General features: G+C 35.5%; 1 protein-coding gene across 2 annotated transcripts in view; it reads right to left on the bottom strand.

The window, feature by feature from the left end:
* LOC131068649 (uncharacterized) overlaps nucleotides 1-13,679 on the bottom strand; it is a 51,645-nt gene extending 37,966 nt beyond the window's left edge. Inside the window, exons 1-2 of one of the 2 annotated variants that reach the window (XR_009112051.2) lie at nucleotides 13,367-13,676; nucleotides 1,566-1,941 (exon numbers count right to left, since the gene is read on the bottom strand). Coding sequence is in view for 1 of the 2 variants with exons in the window: in XM_058003884.2 (XP_057859867.1) it covers nucleotides 1,566-1,941; nucleotides 13,367-13,422 (432 nt within the window). In the remaining variant the exon portion in view is untranslated. Of the gene's footprint in view, nucleotides 1-1,565; nucleotides 1,942-13,366 lie in introns of both variants that reach the window. The other variant, XM_058003884.2, reaches the window with a different exon arrangement.
* Nucleotides 13,680-19,033: the final 5,354 nt, after the last annotated feature.

The raw sequence follows: 19,033 nt of genomic DNA, 5'->3' as shown, positions 1-19,033 counted from the left end.
ATGTTCGTCTCACATTAGGCTTCATTGAACTTTCAACTTGTGTGGTGATCATCTTGGATGTTTAATAATTATATCTATGATTTTCCTTTTGTAGATTCAAGCAAAAGCAATCTGTTGATTTCCCTTAAGACTTCCCATGTTGCATCCATTCATTCACTGTCTTTATATTTTCAGATCATTTTAGAGCACAGCATAAGGCCTATATAAAGTCCTTTCCAGATATGGATTATGCACTCCTTTTTCAACGAGTTTGTGTAAATCCTTGATTTCATTGGTAAGATGCCCAATGCAAGCGAATGTAGCACATTGGAAAGAGGACTTTTTGAGGCTGTTGATGTCAGGTGAACAATAGTGGGGAATGACATCGGAAGCTTTGAAAAGAGCTGAGGTGAATGGGAAGCAAAAGGCGTTGAAGTGAGATGCAAGGAAGAGCTGAATGGGCAAATGAGATTTGACGGACCTAGTTAGAGTCACTAAAGATGATAATGATGAGACACTTACACATGATGCACCTAGTGGGAGTGGCACTGCATTTACTTGTGGTTCAAATGATTTTGAACTTGAAGCAAACAATGATCTTGATCTAGATCCTTTTGAGGACTGATGAAGATTGAAGACAATTATTACTTTCGATTGTCAATTTTATAATTGTAATGATTTTCATTTGAATCGTGACCCTAAACATATATGATATTTATTATACTGCATATGACATAATATTGCAATTTCGAACTATCAGTTGGCATTTACTAATATTTATGATTTATCTTTATCACTGCCATTTTGGCATTTGGCATTGACCAATGATGAAGCATCACACTATCAAATGTAATTAGTTTTACAATTTTGTATATTTCTTTAAACTTTTTTTTTGTGTGTATTGTTCCCAAGGAAAAAAATTGTCGTACCTGGGTACCTATATCCCGTACCCATACCTATACCAGCAACTTAGGCCCAACCAAATCATGCAAAATAAAATACAATGATTTTGTTATTGCATCATAGTTGCATACTAAGAATACAAATCCTCATTTGTATATTTGAAATCATAATGCTGCACAAAGAAAAATTGATAGCATTTGTATACCAGTGGTACCTGTTAAGAAAATGATGATTTGTAACTTTGCTCAAATGAACAATATATAATCAACTTATGTTTGAGTTTATACTTTTGTAACTTTAGATTTTTTCTTGAAGTACTTTAAGTTGGTCCTTTCTTGATGAAAACAAAATTTATATGGGATGAGTAACTATAGTGGACGGAAGTAGAGATCTGATGAGTACATCCCCATAGATTTTCCTTCAAACGGTATGTCCCCATGGAGAGACTGAAAGGTATGGATGCATCCCAGCATAGCATAATAAATTAAATGTCAAATGACTGCATTAGATACAATTAATTGCCAACTAATGATAACCGCAGTAAATGCTTTGTTAGTTGAAATGAAAGTTAATTGACTTGTTTGATATTGTTGGAGCAATAGTTAATTGCACTACAAAATATCCTAATCAGCTGTTAGGGTAATGTAAAAGAAGACAAAGAAATAAATGTAGATTCTCCATACCACATCAAGTGGCACAAAGTAAAAACCAGCAACAATAGCTGAAACCAATCCAGCAGTAGAATTAGCTATTGCAGTACGCGTCGCTTCTGGCAAGTCTCCTGTTGATTTTGTAACGGAATCCTTTGCCATTTCTAAAGCAGTTAGACAAAGCACCCTGCCAGGTACAGATCCTATTGCAGATGTACCATAACCTCGGAAAAGACCCGGAATTCCATCTGTCCTCAATATATTACGAAACATATGTACGCCATTCATTTGTGTAAATCCAGCTTCAGCCACCTGAATTCTTGTCTTTACAACAGCCATAGGGTGTAGCATGGCTGACTGCACAGAAAAAAGGACTGCTCCAATTACATGGAATCTTGTCTTGTCCAACCTACAATCCATGTACAGAAAAATGTAGGTCATCTTATACAGTCAGCTATTGTCACTAAAAATTAAGAGAATATTTGATAGAACTGATGCAAAGATTAAATGAATCCTACCCAGATGGCTAATCTATAAAATTTTCATGCAAGCTTAGCATTTCATAAAACAACACAAAAATTCCAAATGTACATTAATACGATGTCACAAAGAGAATAGCCAAGAATTGTACAACTAGACTACTGAGAAAGTAATTTAACTGCATAGTCTTATTGTTTAGTTTATATAATTTATAAATTAGAAGATCAATTGCAGAATCTAGCTAATAGCACTAGTGTTCAGAATTCCTACCCTGAGTTTGGTTTAGCATTGTTGATGACACTAGAGTAAGAAAAGACCCTTTAAAACTCACCATCTACCTGATTGGTTCAATTACTAATCAAACTCTGAAATTAAAATTTTTTCTTTTGTATATAGTATTATAATGTATAGCTTGGTCTTCTGAAAAACTGTGTAAATATTGGACCTTGTACTAAACTCTCCTGTGTTGAAATGGGATCACCAGAAGAAAAAAGCTAGGAAATCACAAATTCAAACAATAAGACCAGATAACAAAGAAGGTCCTATTTGAAAAAATATTAAATAGGTAAGGCTACCGAATAAAAATTTATCACTGCAAAAGGTATGCTAGCAACATTTACAGAATAAGATCAACACTGTAAAAGGTATGCTAGCAACATTTACCAGGCAATACTTGCAATAAGGTCATCTAACATAATCTTTACAATATTCCATTTGTGTGTGGGACATTTCTTCATTTTTCTATAAACTAAGGCACCCCCATAAGCAACAATTCTTTGAAAAGGCAAATCACATTTTCAATATTCATTATTAGATGAAAAGGTGTGTCCATACAACAGAACTCGGCATCATAAACAGTGAAGTACAGGAGTGCAGCAAACAAGAAGATGTCAGGAATCTGTGCAAGAAAAGAAGAGCAAAATGCACCCAAATTCAATTGGAGCCTCTGAAAAATATGGTAAATGCTATCCATTCTTATTAACATAATTACATATGTTAGTAATGAATAATGTGAAACCACTCTTTGTTAAATATCATATTATTCTTTAAGAGGGGAGTGAAACTTATTAATGTTAAACCTTAGACATGTTTCTGGTTCACATTAGCAATCGAGACTCTGAGATACCCATGTCAAAAAAAATCATAACCTTCATGTACTGTCCCCAATTGGACAACCTTAAGAAATAGATGAAATCTCAAACAATGTGCAAATTGAAATGATAAACAAAAGCCAAATACCTAATTGTAAAATGTGACTAAAATCAATACTGATCAGCAATATGTGATGATTGCAAGCCCTTGTCAACCATATATGAAATTCCCAAACAGCAAATGTAAACCCTCACAAGCTATTATATATCATCAAGTACAACATTAAATAACTACAACAGCGGAACTGAGTTTTATGTGCCAAAATGCTCAAGTTACAAGTATGATATAAATCCCTGGGACAATTATTATGCTCAGATCTGATCCGTGATAGCTAAAAGTCAAAATAATTATAAACCCTATACAGCCAAACAGCAAAATTTATAATTTTAGACAATATCAAATCTCCTTCACTACAGATAAATATTATTAGGGAATCCTCTTCAATACTTTTTTTTAATGAAATATTACCAACAAATTTCCTTATGACAGCACAATCAGACATACCAAGACTTATCAGCAAATTTCAAATATCATGTAATATTATGGTGTGATACTGTCACAAGTTGCATGAGTATTCCAACATTATAAATGTTGTCTAGAAGGTGAAATTTGACAGTATTGAGGAAGCATTGCAGGTCTCAGACTGTGATGAACCCTTGCTGGTTCAATTCTCCAACCTGCTGTAATTTATTATTCTTTTTGTGCTTTTGATTATTAGAGATGGTCTTTCAGAAATAGACAGAAGTTGCAGAAAGAGTTTCTTTAATTTTCAACACATATTGACAGAATACATGAAATTAATCAGCTGAAACAATAAATTGGAGAATTTAGAAGCATACCTATAGGTCCTTAGCCAATTTATTGAATAAAAAATATTCAATCAGCAACTTACAAATTTCTGATTTTTTATTTCAAGGAACAATTCAGAATTGCTCTTATTAAGAAACTTGACGCCCAAACAGCATGAAAGATGCCGCCAAAATGAGCAAATTGTGAGTCTTGGGAAAGAGACGCCCAACTCACAAAGAAACAGCAACAACAAAGAATTAAATCCTATCACCGATCTGCCTAAAATAATCACCAATTTGACTTCTGAATGAAGCCAACCACAGCTGCAACAATTCAACTGATCTTTCACAGTCTCACCATTACCATGCACTGAAGAATGGACGTTCTCCAATGAAGAATCCAGTCTGAAACCCTCAAGCTCCAAAACCCAGAGAGGAATGAGATATCAAGCATTCAACAATTAATGAATTTGATTTCTCAAAAGGGGCGGCTTTATGCAAAAACCCACGATTTGCAATTAGGGTTGCTTTTAGGGTTATAAAAATCTAATAAGTGTTAAAACACTTTTCAATATGGGCGCCCAACTATAGAGAAAATAAATAAGCCACTTAAATAATTTAAGTGAAATATTTTATTAAAAAGTCAATGTGACTTTATAATAAACGTCATTAATTAAATGTAACTTGTAATTCACTAAAAAATTAATCTCTCTCAATATGATTCCAAAAGATGAACCATCAGAAGCTGGAGATAAAGCTCACAAAACCCATGTGACCAGGGGCCTATCTAAAAATAGCCAACTTCCCATCTATAAAAAGCCAAAATGCTATAAATAGCAAATCCCTCAAACGAAGACAGAAACTACTCAAACAAAGCCTGAACTGAACCCAACACTAAACTGAAGAACATCATCCTCCAACCACTGTAAGCCATGACCCTCTGTCCATACCATGTTAGCCTACGAGGGTCCAGGAAATAAGCTAACTCATCAACTCTAAAGCCCTAACTAGGATGCGGACATCACACAGACAGAAGTACTTTGAGATTGACAATTTCCTGGATAATATTGTACGAAGTTTTGTGTATCAATTGTGTAACATCATAATACTTTATTGAAGAATAGTAGGCATTCGGATTCTAAATATTTTACATATCTATGCCTCTAGAATTTGGTGATCGTTAAAGTTGAAATCAGTGGTATTGTGCATTTATCCTTCAGATAGAGTTGAAATCTGTAAAACCTTGAGTTGGTGCTCGAAGGGTTTGGATTGTAAGTATTGGTGCACTTATTGTAAGTGTAAGGGTTTGGATTCTAAATATTTTAGTAAAATGTTTGTACCAAAAGTCAAATGCTTTTATCAATCATTGCCAACAAACATATGTCATAAACATCCATAATAGACATAAAATGATAAATATTAAATATTAAACATCCATAACTATGAGATGACATAAATTGTAAGTAGAAAAGTTAAAACATAGAAGTCCATAATCAGTTGTCTATCATAATATTCAAGATAAACTAAAAAAATATAAGGCTGTCCTTAACCAGCTGCTTCTTCTCTTCTTGCTGCTCTCTTTAAAGAGAATTGACAAACATTTTACCAAAAGTCAAATGCTTTTATCAATCATTGCCAACAAACACATGTCATAAACATCCATAATAGATATAAAATGATAAATATTAAATATTAAACATCCATAACTATGAGATGACATAAATTGTAAATAGAAAAGTTAAAACATAGAAGTCCATAATCAACGGTCTATCATAATATTCAAGATAAACTAAAAATATATAAGGCTGTTCTTAACCAGCTGCTTCTTCTCTTCTTGCTGCTCTTTTTAAAGAGAATTGACAAACATTTTACCAAAAGTCAAATGCTTTTATCAATCATTGCCAACAAACACATGTCATAAACATCCATAATAGACATAAAATGATAAATATTAAATATTAAACATCCATAACTATGAGATGACATAAATTGTAAATAGAAAAGTTAAAACATAGAAGTCCATAAGCAGTCGTCTATCATAATATTCAAGATAAACTAAAAAAATATAAGGCTGTCCTTAACCAGCTGCTTCTTCTCTTCTTGCTGCTCTTTTTAAAGAGAATTGACAAACATTTTACTAAAAGTCAAATGCTTTTATCAACAATTGCCAACAAACATATGTCATAAACATCCATAATAGACATAAAATGATAAATATTAAATATTAAACATCCATAACTATGAGATGACATAAAGAGAAGAAGCAGCTGGTTAATGACAGCCTTATATTTTTTTAGTTTATCTTGAATATTATGATAGACAGCTGATTATGGACTTCTATGTTTTAACTTTTCTATTTACAATTTATGTCATCTCATAGTTATGGATGTTTAATATTTAATATTTATCATTTTAGGTCTATTATGGATGTTTATGACATATGTTTGTTGGCAATGATTGATAGAAGCATTTGACTTTTGGTAAAATGTTTGTCAATTCTCTTTAAAAAGAGCAGCAAGAAGAGAAGAAGCAGCTGGTTAAGGACAGCCTTATATTTTTTCAGTTTATCTTGAATATTATGATAGACCGCTGATTATGGACTTCTATGTCTTAACTTTTCTATTTACAATTTATGTCATCTCATAGTTATGGATGTTTAATATTTAATATTTATCATTTTATGTCTATTATGGATGTTTATGACATATGTTTGTTGGCAATGATTGACAAAAGCATTTGACATTTAGTAAAATGTTTGTCAATTCTCTTTAAAAAGAGCAGCAAGAAGAGAAGAAGCAGCTGGTTAAGGACAGCCTTATATTTTTTTAGTTTATCTTGAATATTATAATAGACCGCTAATTATGGACTTCTATGTTTTAACTTTTCTATTTACAATTTATGTCATCTCATAGTTATGGATGTTTAATATTTACTATTTATCATTTTATGTCTATTATTGATGTTTATGGCATATGTTTGTTGGCAATGATTGATAAAAGCATTTGACTTTTGGTAAAATGTTTGTCAATTCTCTTGTGAAATCTCAATTCAAGTCTAATGCAATGTATTAATGTCTATGATGAATGCTTTACCACTGTTATGATATGCATATTTGAAATTTCTCTATATTTGTAAAAAAAAACCTATTTTTTTAACAGTCATCCCCCCGAGAATGACCCAAAAGTACCCCTGTACTAGAAACACGTCCCAGCGTCCCCATCTCTGAAACTCCATGGAACATAGGTAACATCATAATACTTTATTAAAGAATTGTAGGCATTCAGATTCTAAATATTTTACATATCTATGCCTCTAGAATTTGGTGATCATTAAAGTTGAAATCAGTGGTATTATGCATTTATCCTTCAAATAAAGTTAGATATTTGTAAAGCCTTGAGTTGGTGCTCAAAGGGTTTGGATTGTAAGTGTCAGTGCACTTATTGACAAGGGTTTGGAGACTCCTTAGGGTTGGTGCCCTTAAAACATTGTAGTTGGATTATAAATTGTGAGGCCGGATTAGAACAGTAGATCCTAGCAACATTTCTCACGATGGTTTTCCCACATTGGGTTTCCACGTAAAATCTTGTGTGTTGTGCTCTTGTTGTTGTGTTTGTTTTGTTTCAGTTGTTGCATCTTTCAAATGTTTCAGTTTTCAGATTGAAATTGTAAAGAAAGATTACAATTTTTTGTACTACTGATTCACCCCCCTCCTCTCAATAGTACTTTTGTGTTCTACAAATTGATAGTAATGTGGTTGAACAACTTAGGAGAGGCTTTGACCCAAAAGCTTTATCATTGAACCTACAACCTTTTAGTGTAGGTCTCTTTGTATTAGGAAGAGTCCTTGGCTACATCTAATTTTATGGAACTTTGTACTTAGTTTATAGGTTGACTTTGTACAAACTATATTATAATTGAAATTTTGATGAAATCTACCAAAGATGTATGCATTGTGCAATGTAATCAACCATAGATGGACTACTCACTGAAAACTGGGCGAGTAGCAAAAACTCGCCTAGTTTTTGGGCCAGGCGAGTACTTACAACTTCTACTCGCCCAAAAACTCGTCGAGTTTTTGGCGAGTTTTTGGCAAAAACTCGGTAAGTCCGAGCTAAAAACTCAGCCGCGCTAGCACAAAAGGAAATAACGTCTAAAGTTCATTGCATTTCATTTTTTGAGCTGGGTTTTTTGGTGAGAAGGGGGAAGAGTGACCAGCAAGGAGATTTCAAACTATTCTTGCTCATTTCAAGTGGATTTGAAAGGGATTTGAAGTGATTTTTCAAGGAAAATCAGATTCTTAGGTTAGTTTTTTTATTTTTTTCTATGCTTTTTTAAAACAATTTGTTTATTTTTTGTTGCATTTAGATGAATTAGAAATGATTCCTAGGCAGTCTAAATCCTTTCTAAGTTATTTGCACAAGATTTAACACTAGATTTGAAGATTTTTGTTGAATTTTTCACAATTTTTTTGAAGAATATCTAGTTTTCAAAAAAAAATCAAACCCTAATATTTTCTTTTTGAAAAACTTTGAATGATGTCTAAATTTATTTAAACTAATGTAGATAGTTTGCTAAATTGTTTAACTAAAATGTTAAAAAAAAATTTTCACTATGTATGTGTAGGTTAAGCAAGCATTAATCATGGCAAGGGAGGAATGGTCACTAGATCCATGCCCATCTAGATATATAGGCACCAGTCCTAAAGGTGCTAGAGATGGGGCATGGAGGTATGCCTATGAGGGACCCGATCTTGGGTCAGTTATATGCATAAAGTGCGAGAAAATACTTCATCGAGGCATCAACCGCCTCAAATACTACCTTGCAGGAATAAACAGGCATGATGCTAGAGCATACCCTGGGACCAATGAAAAAATAAAAAAGACAAATGAATGCCCTACTTGCAGCTGGGGAAGAGAAGAAATTGCAAAGGGAGAGGGCAAAGCTAGCCATGAGATCAGCCATAGCAGCCATAGCTGACTCTCAAGGTGTTTCTGTTGACATTGAAGAGGAACAAGAAACACTTGAGGGCATAGTGGGCTCTCGACGTGGCCCACGTATCCGCAAACCCACCACCACCTCGCCCATCGCTTCTGCTTCCTCTAGTAGAGTACCTGGCACTGTTCCATCATCACGATCAGGGTCCATACGTGATTATTTTGTGCCCAGGAACACACCTGGAGCACAACCATCATTAGAAGCCACTAGATGGAATAGGGAGGTACATGAGAAAACCAACATTGCAGCAGTTGATTTTTGGTACTTCAACAACATTCCTTTCAATGTGGCAGATAATCCTTATTGGTTGAATTTGGTGACTGCTATGACAATTTCAAAAAAGGGGTACAAGGCCCCTTCTCACAAGGATTTGAGTGGGAGGTTAGTAAATTACTACATAGTCCACTTGATTTCATTTTTAATTATTTTTTAGATTTCTTGTTTATTAAATCAAAATTGTGTACTAAGACCTAATTTCACTTTGCTCTTACAAGTTGCTCACAATGCAGTTGCTAGGGCAAGAGAAGTGATGGAGGATCAAAAAATTGAATGGGCAAATAATGGCTGCACCATTCTTTCTGATGGGTGGACAGATGGCAAGAACCGCACCATCATCAATTTTTTGGTTGCTTGCAAGGACAATGTAGTGTTCTTGAAATTTGTTGATGCTTCCAGCAAGGTGAAAAATGCAGAAACATTGGCTAGAATGTTGGAACATGTCGTCATGGAAGTGGGGGTAGAGAATGTGGTGCAAATCATCACAGATAATGCAGCAGCATATGTGTCAGTAGGTAGAATCCTTTTTAATTATCACCTTTAGGCATTAGCAATATTTTCATTTGTTATGGCTTTGTTTTACTTGGTTGCATATTTCTTAAAAATAAATTCTTCTTTTGCAGGAAGAATCTTCCAAGAGAGGCACCGCACTCTTTTTTGGACACCTTGTGCAGCACATGTCCTTGACCTTCTTTTGGAGGACATAGGAAAACTTGAGTGGGTGACTCCAGTTGTGGAAGATTCAAGGAGGATCACCAAATATATTTACAATCACCCTTGGGTCCTAAAATTGACACCCAAGGGAAAGATTTGGTGAGAGCTGGTGTCACAAGGTTTGCAACGATTTTCTTGACGTTGCAAATCCTTCTTGCTGCATTAAATTCTTTGAAACAAATGTTTGTGAGTGGAGAATGGCTTAACTCACCTTATTCAAAGAAGCCTGAAGGAGAGGTTGTCACATGCATAGTCTTTGACAACCAATTTGCACAAAGGGCTGCAGAGATTATGAAGGTAACTTCAAAACTTTAATTTTTTAATTTTAATTATTCTTGATTCAAGTCTCTCATTACTAATTTGTAACTTCTTTATTTAATCTTTTTGTAATTTGTATTTTTCAATTGTAGGTGTCAGAGCCCTTGGTTCGAGTTCTTCGCTTGGTGGATGGGGATAAAACCCCAATGGGATATCTTTGTAAGGCCATGGATAGGGCCAAGGAGTCTATCAAAAATTACTACAAGGGGGATAGACTCAAATTTGATCCCATTTGGGAAATTGTTGATAGGAGGTGGAACAATCAGCTCCACCAACCCATTCATGCAGCAAGGTACTTCCTCAACCCTCGTTTTAGGTTCGGGGGTTCTTACTCAGATCCGAATGGAGAGGTCATGGAGGGCCTCAGTACATGCATTGAGAGGATGGTACCCGATGTTGAGGAGAGAGACCTCATTGTGAGTGAGCTCCAAAATTATGAGGGAGGAAGGGGTAAGCTATTCTCTTCAGAGTTGGCTAGGAGAGGAAGAACCACTCAAACCCTAGGTATAACATTTTCCATTTGGATTTTGGAATCTAAAATGATTGATAAATTATGTTTTCTCTTTTCTCTTTGCTTTCTAACTTTTCCATTTATTTATTTTGCAGATGCTTGGTGACAAAATTGGGGTGGAAACACCCCACATCTCAAAAAATTTGACCTCAGAGTCTTATGTCAGCCTTGCAGTTCATCCAATTGTGAGCGCAATTGGAGCTTGTTTGAAGCAATCCACACGAAGAAGAGGAGCAAGTTAGCGCAGAAACGCCTCAATGACCTTGTCTTCGTGCAATATAATCTTCGATTGCACGTAAAGAAGGTAGAGGAAGTAGAAGGTGGTCCAATTGACTTGGATGATATAGATCCTTACAGTGATTGGACATCACAGGAGCAGCCTCCATTGTTTTCCGACACTGACATCACTGATTTATAGAGGCAGGCTATGGAGGAGGAGGGGGGTGGATTTGGGCTGGATGACATTGATGAGGAAGTGGAAGAGGAAGAGGATGAGGATTCATTGCCAATGCCAGATGCAGGTGGAGACATAGCTTCATCCAGGATGGAGGATGAGCCAGCCATACCGAGCGAGGAGGCATAGTCGCACCCACTGCAGACTTATAGGACTAGACCCTCTAGTTCTACCTCTCCCCAAGTTTTTGCTAGAGCTGGGAAGAGGAAGTTGTAATTGTAATTTGTAATTTGTAATGATGTATTTACTTTTGGTTTTACAAAAATAATTTACTATATTGCTTTCAGGCTTCCAGCCATCAGCATTCCTCATGAGGATGCGATTTTGTAGACACTTTGCATTTAAATATATCTAGAATCAGCTTGTTTCTTTTGTGTTATCATTTATTGACTCATTGGATGCATCTTCTCATTAAATTTTGCAAAAAAAATGCATTTTTTATTAAATTTAAGCGTGTTTTTAAGTTGCCGAGTTTTTCCGAGTTTTTCCCGAGTTTTTTTCCCAGGGGCTTGGCGAGTCGAGCCAAGTCGCGAGTAGTCCAACTATGTAATCAACAATATGAACAAAAACAATAAATAATAAACAACAAAAATCTCATGAGCTAAACTCTCAATTTTATTTGCTCTTTATATCTCTATGCTATTGAAATGCCTTTAAATATCAAAAACAACAAGTTTCTGTCCTTTTCCTACATTTTTTCACTTTTTTTTTTTTTTTTATTCTGATTTTTATTTTTTCACTTTTTTTTTTTTTAATTCTGATTTTTTCCTTATTTTATTTCCATTTCAATCCCAGATTTTTTTTAAATATTATTCTTTTGGTTTGCTGTTTTTTTTCCCAAAAGATTTTGGCTGCTATGCATAAAACCACTGCCTGAATGTGAACTTTGACAATCAGCATGGAGGAATTAGTGTATATACACACAACTCAAGTACCAACAGGCTATATACAAGTACATGGACAAGAAGGCTTTACATGCATACACGAAGACTTTTTAAGTGTGTATACAAGGATAAATGCAAGAAGGATTTGTATAGTGAACAAAATGTAGATTAATATACACACTTGTATTGATATCTAGAATGAATGGCTATTTTTTGAGGTTTGTGAGAAAGAAACAAGCATTGCATGCGAAAGCAGGCCAAAGAAAATATTAAAATTACATTTTATTATTGATAGGTGAATCTTTTCAGGGGACAAAAAATAAAGAACATTTCTATTGTCTACGAGTTTAGAGGAAGAAGTTATAACACAAACTTAATTCAACAAATTTAACAATTTTATATAAATCCTTTTTACTGGAGAAACCGTTGTTATATTAAAAAAAAAGGATCTATAATACGTACATCAAATAGTTTAACAAACAAGCCCATTAGCATGCACGGGGAAAGGCCACCATAGGCCAGCTAAAATAGTACATTTCAATCCCAGAGCAATGCGACAAGTAATTAGAAAAATTACATACAAATAATAACTTCTGGGGGAGAGTCAAATGGTATGAACTCAAGAAATAAACAATCCGGGGTTTCATTGCAGAGACTCGTGTTCAAAACCTTAGGAGATGTGTTACATGCTCATACGCACACATGTCGAAATAGGGTAAACTACCATTTCCAGTTTCATATTTAAACATGTTAATTTTTTATCAGGTAAACTACCATATGTATACGTGTTATATGTTGAATCGGATAAACTACCAATTCCAATTCTCGATGAGAAAAATGGAGGTGGGCAGATTGATTATTATATCCACCAAATTTATTCCTCCATTTCTGCATGTAGTTTAACGCACAAACGAGGGCAGGTGTAAGCCTAGGGCAAATTTGCTCACAAAGATACCCCTCTATTGTGTCATCCAAGTTGAAAGAGACCCAGCAGGGGAAATTTTCATATTAAAATACGTCTTAAGGCCATAAACAGAATGACAGCAGGAATGGACCTAAACAAATAGAAGTATTCATATAATTACACACAAGCAAGTGGAAGAAAATGATCATCCTTTGAGAAAAGTCCCCTGGATGAACTCGTCGAAGAGCAAATCTGGAATTTTATTGTAAATCAAATAGTTTTTCGGTTGGTAGCTGGCGAATCCAAATTGGTTAAAAATTTAACAAGTTGGGGAAGAGAAAAATGATAAATGAGGTACCTGTGCCAATTGATGTCCGTCTGTGAAAGTCCCTGCTCCTCTGTCGCGCTTGCCATTGTTTCTTCCTGAGATGACTATCAAATCATCCGCTTCAGAAGAAACAGAAGAAGGGGAGCTCTGCGAGAAGAAATTGCAGAACTTCGAGAAAGAGGGGCGGTGTCGAAGAAGTTTCTAGAGATAAGCGGTGTGGACTGTGAAAAGCGCACCTACCCTATTTCGTGTTTGAATTTAAATATTGCGCAACGTACTCCCGGCCATGGAAAATCATGGATTCGGCGAGTTAAACGTGATAGTAGGAACAAGTCAATTTTGGTTTTGGTATCATAAGCTATTTTTTAGCCTATACTGCATGTTACAAGATATTTTTTTGTCTTCCCTTTAGAAGGAATATTCAAAATGAACTAGGAATCTTGAAGATTTATTTCAGTTCGTTGAAAGATTCTAAAAATATAATAGATGGATTGAATTAAATGTTTTAGAGAATATAATAGCAATAAAATAATAATATCTAGTAAGAAATATTGTAATTGATAATAGAGCGTGATTAGTTGATAATAAGGAAATGTAGTGAAGATCTAATAGATATTGTAGAAGTAGCAAATGTGTCATTTTTTATTTTACATTTTAGTTACAAAATAAATCAAGTGAGTGTGGATTTGATCTCTATTTCATAAAATTGATCTAAAAAATGTAAATCTAATATGTGTCTCGCATACTATTTTTATACAAACTTTAGAATGTGACTTTGAACTTGTCTTTATGTCCTTAGTCTATCTTGACATAAAAACTAGTTTTAGTGTTTGATGGTTTGTACTTGACAAGGATAATTGCTTCTCTTGTGTCAAACCTATTGGAATATAATGCTCTAATACGTTAACTAAACTATGTGTCATGATCAGCGTGTCAATAAGGATCTCTTAGGCTTAGTTTGCTTGTCTAGTTTGTTGCCAATAGTCTCAATTTAGTGTTAGTCAATCCAGTTTGTTGTCAAATAAATTTATTATTTTGTAGAGAGACCGTTGAGTCTTCTTCACCTATATATTTGTACTATGTTAATGAATAATATACTTAGTTCTTTTGATAATTTCTTATGTGTCTTTCTTGTTGTTTATTTTTCTAATTTGGTATTAGAGCCTAACGTGCTACTTCATTATTTTTTTGTTTAAAAAGTTTGAATGTTGGCTATGTTATGTTGTGGTGGGTATTCACAAAGGAGGCAACATTTATTGTGAGGTTTGAGCAGTTGTAATTGTTACATATGTTTTGTAATATGTTGATTTGTAGCCTACACTAAAAGTGGAAGTGGGAAGCCATGAAGAACTCTATGCATTGCTTGTAAGATTGTCATATATATAGCTTGTAGCTTTGGCCATTGTTGTTTACTATAGAGAAGAAAGATTGTGATCTGGTACTTAGGCATCCAATCTATCCATAGTCTAAAAGAGAATGTCAAATAAGAGTGAGATTGTTGAAGAACCACCAAACAATGATGATGACTTCATTAAAGATGAGTAATTTGTTCTATTTTGAAGAGACCAACACTTTAAAGATAGGGAGGGATAAAATAGAGGCTAGATAGATGATTATTAGTCTAATATGCTTGTGGATCAAAGAAATTGTACCTCATTGAGGTTATGAGACATACATGTGAGAATTGGTGTCCAATAGTTTAGGGGAGATCCAAAATCTTGAATTTCAACATCATATGTTTACAAGGGTGATGAGACACTTCTTGTGCAATTGGTGTCCATTGATGTTGGGAACTTAGATAATAACTAGGAAACTGTGCCTACAGTTGGGGAACAACTTGATGCAATTGGAAAGCATCTTTAAAATGTCTTATTGGTCCAAAAACTATTTTCAAAGAATGGCTTATGCATAATGTATTATTTTTTATTTTATGTTATTAATTAATTTGATGTTGTATCATTAAGAGGGGGTGTTGGAATATAATGCTCCGATATAGTAACTAAATTAGGTGTGTCATGATCAACATGTCAATACGAATATCTCATTCTTAGTTTGCTTGTCTAGTTTGTTGTCAATAGTCTTTGTTTAGTGTTAGTCATTCCAGATTCCTATCAAATAAATTTGTTATTTTGTAGGAAGGTCATTGAGTCTTCTTCACCTATATATTTGTACTCTGTTAATGAAAAATATATTGAGTTCTTATGATATTTTTTTTTTTATTATGGGAAAAACAAGTTTTGAGGGGACCTGAGACCCCTTACAACAGGTTTTGAAGGGACCCAAAATCCTCAGATTTTACCAGGATCTAGAACCCACGGTACATCGTTGTCATAGAGAATAAACCATGAAAACCAGCAAAAGCCAGCCAAACACCAGCACTACCACTGGCAGAAAGAGCCAGCCAAACACTTAAGATATAATCAATACAAATCATGTTGGCCACACCAACTAGGCTATAGCCTCAAACTTAAGAGAAAATGACGAGGGTTAGAAGGCACCCTCAACCAAACAACAAGGAATTTCTCGGCTCCCTTGACCTGAGACAAAGACTTCAGACATCAAAAAGCATGGCTAGCCCATAACCAAAAACAACCACAATCTAAATTGGGCCCTTGAAAACTATCAGTTGCCAGCAAGACAAGATAAGACAAGGCGAATGAAACAAGCTGACTAGAAACAAAGGGATTTTGAAAGGCTTCCCTAACCTTAAAATTGGGTTTGAAATGGCTCCCAGAACCACATCAAAGGGTTTTGAAGTGGTACCCTCAACCACCTTGAGCTGAAACAGAGGCCTAATCAAGATAGCATCCATACAAGCAAGTACCACCACACTCTCCACCTCTATAGGAGAAGACAGAAAAGGGCTTGAAAGCAAAGATCCAACAAACATAAAATCACCTGCCTCAAGAGAAAGATCCTCCAAAATAGAAGAGGAAGCACTTGAATCTGAGAAAACGTTGTCCCTCGGCATCACCCCTCAATAAGGAGCAAAGGGGTGAAGAGAACAATGAGCCCACACTCAAATCCAAGCCAAACAAGAGCCAGAAGCTCCAAGGCCTCCCTCCAACTTCTACCAACAAGAATCACAACCACCGTCTCCACTTCAATAGGAAACTGCATATTTCCAATACCCATCATCTCAACCTCAATATGAGACGGGACCACCTCAAAAGGAAATATTCAAAATAAACTAGATGGCTGAGAAAAGAGTGACATAAATAGGAGCAGGAGGGCAGATAGGGAAGAAACAAAAATAGGGCATAAGGCCCCCTACAGCCCCATAGCCCAAAACAAAGAAGAAGGAAGAGCCCCCCAAGCAGGAACAAAAAGGAGAACAAAAACATTGGAATCCAAGGCAAAACCACCTGGATCCCAAATATCCCTACTGCAGCCAAGCACAACCCCTTTCCCAACACCCCATTCCTCAACCACGAGAATCTCCACAAGAGCAACAACCATCAGGCAAAACCAAGTCCCAGAACAGAAACATCTGCCCGTGGGAGAGAGGAAAGAGGGCAGGAGCAGCCAAATAGAAAAATCACCGCCCAAGGAGAGCGACCACAAACCTCCAAACCCACCGAGCAGAGAAATAGAAAACCAAGGAATAAACCCACGAACCGCACAACACAAAAGCGAGCAAGCTGCAAGACAGACACATCCTATAGCACCAAGGTCTCCCCCCCCCCCACCATTTGCAGTCGATAAATCCAGACACCACCACTGACCAGAAAGAGAGCTTCACAAGAGCCAAGGCATGAGGAAGAATAGGGCGAAAGAAAAAAGTGTCATCGTCACCATCTTTATCCCCTGTATCATCTCCATCTACAAAAGAAACCCTCAAACTCTCACTCCCGCTCATCTTCAATTGTAGTTGATTTCATGATATTTTGTTATGTGTCTTTCTTGTTGTTTATTTTTCTAATTAAACCATGTGAAGATATTAATCTAGTTGTGTTAGTGAACAGATTTGCTCTTTGTTTTTAAATGATTAATTTTAAACTCTGTTACCTTATTCTAAGAACAAATGATTCACTGAACAGTTGGGTAAGTGTTGTTCAAATCACTTCCCTCTGAATTTTTGCATAGGTACAGCTCCTTATCTTGGTTTTTCATGAAATGTGTTTTGTTTTTATTTATATCTGAATGAAAGCTTTTAGCCTAAAAGCGTATAAGGTCGCCTATTTCATTCTTGGATGAAAGGCTGCAACTTTGCACATGTCTCATAAACAATGAAAAGCTATTTTCTTTAATTTCCAATGCATGTAACTACAGCAACTAAACCAAAGTTCAATATACTTTCTCCACGTCAACTAATAAAAGATGAATAGATTCAAGGAAAATAAATCCGCTCTCAATCATGAGTCTTTTCTAAAGTAAACAACGCATTCAAAGGAAAGAACATCAGAGGAATAATGAAATACTGTAATGGAATGATCAATTATTGTTTCTTGATCAGATGAACATATGCAAAGATATGTTATCTATTCGGATTCAAAATACACAGATCTTCCTTCTCCCAAAAACAATATGATCAGATTTCATATATATATCTTTATGCAACAAAGACATAAAAATACATCAGCCAATCTTTTCCATAACAGATCCCAACCATCTGATTCTTCCTCTTATTAAAAACAGAAAATGCCAAAACAAAAACTTCAGTCGAAGCTCACAAAATTAGTTACTAAAATCTAACCCTTCTACCATCTGTTTTACTTAATTTATAGTCTAAACGGGGGCGGTCTCCCTGAAAACTCGACCACTCCCTGGTAAAATAGTTTCGAAACCAACACGAAGTATTTTGGGACAGATGTCCCGAAGTCTTTGCATAACTATGAGAAATGTTTTAAAAATAAAGGAAACTAGTCCTAAATTGATGCATTATGTCATATTCCATCATTGTCATCTTCTCCATCTTCGCGGGCGTCATGAGCAGTTGTGAGTTCTTGAACCATGGATTGGCTCGGGACTTTCATTGCATTGAGTTTCGCCTTTGCCACCTCTTTATTCCACTTATGTTGCACCATCTTCTCTGAGTGTTTCGGCAGTTGATCATTCCCAATGAAAACCATAGATTTGATCCTAGCCACCTTGGTTATAACCTCTGGCGTGAAGATACTCTTGACTCTGATCTTCTCCATGTTCAACCGGAAAGATTTGATTGCTTCTTGTGTGCTTGACCCCCAGATTCCTAACTCCCAGTCATGATCGGGATTAACCACTTTATTATCCTTGACTATACTACTTTGCAAATCCTGGAGTTCATAGACAGAGGTTCTTGCATCCGTAATCACTGACTGAAAGGTAACCACTCGCCACATGATAGTTTTCTTCAGCATGAAAAGCTGACATTCATTGGCCACCAGCTTAATTGAATGTTCTGTCAGAAACCTGGTAGTCCCATATTCTTCGATTTTGGCAAACAGAGGCAGGACATTTTGCCATTTGTGCTCTTCTTTCTCCCACGATACAAGTTGGTTTTGGATTTCAGAAATCAGGCTCTATACTTCATCACAGAATTTTCGGGAGTCGGTAATGTACTTTTCACTGTCTTTGATTATTTGTTCAATCCACTTCTCAACCGTTTCAGCGATGCTCTTAGCCCGTTGAACTTGGTTCATCAACTTCTTATTTTCTGGAGAAGTTGGGTCGAAATTATCAGTGGAATGGGATATTGAAATTGCTCCAAGGCAACCG

This window comes from Cryptomeria japonica, chromosome 6, assembly GCF_030272615.1.
Source record: "Cryptomeria japonica chromosome 6, Sugi_1.0, whole genome shotgun sequence".
NCBI classification, from domain to species: domain Eukaryota; kingdom Viridiplantae; phylum Streptophyta; class Pinopsida; order Cupressales; family Cupressaceae; genus Cryptomeria; species Cryptomeria japonica.
The sequence above is the reverse complement of the archived record's forward strand: the minus strand, read 5'-3'. Positions and strand labels throughout refer to the sequence as shown.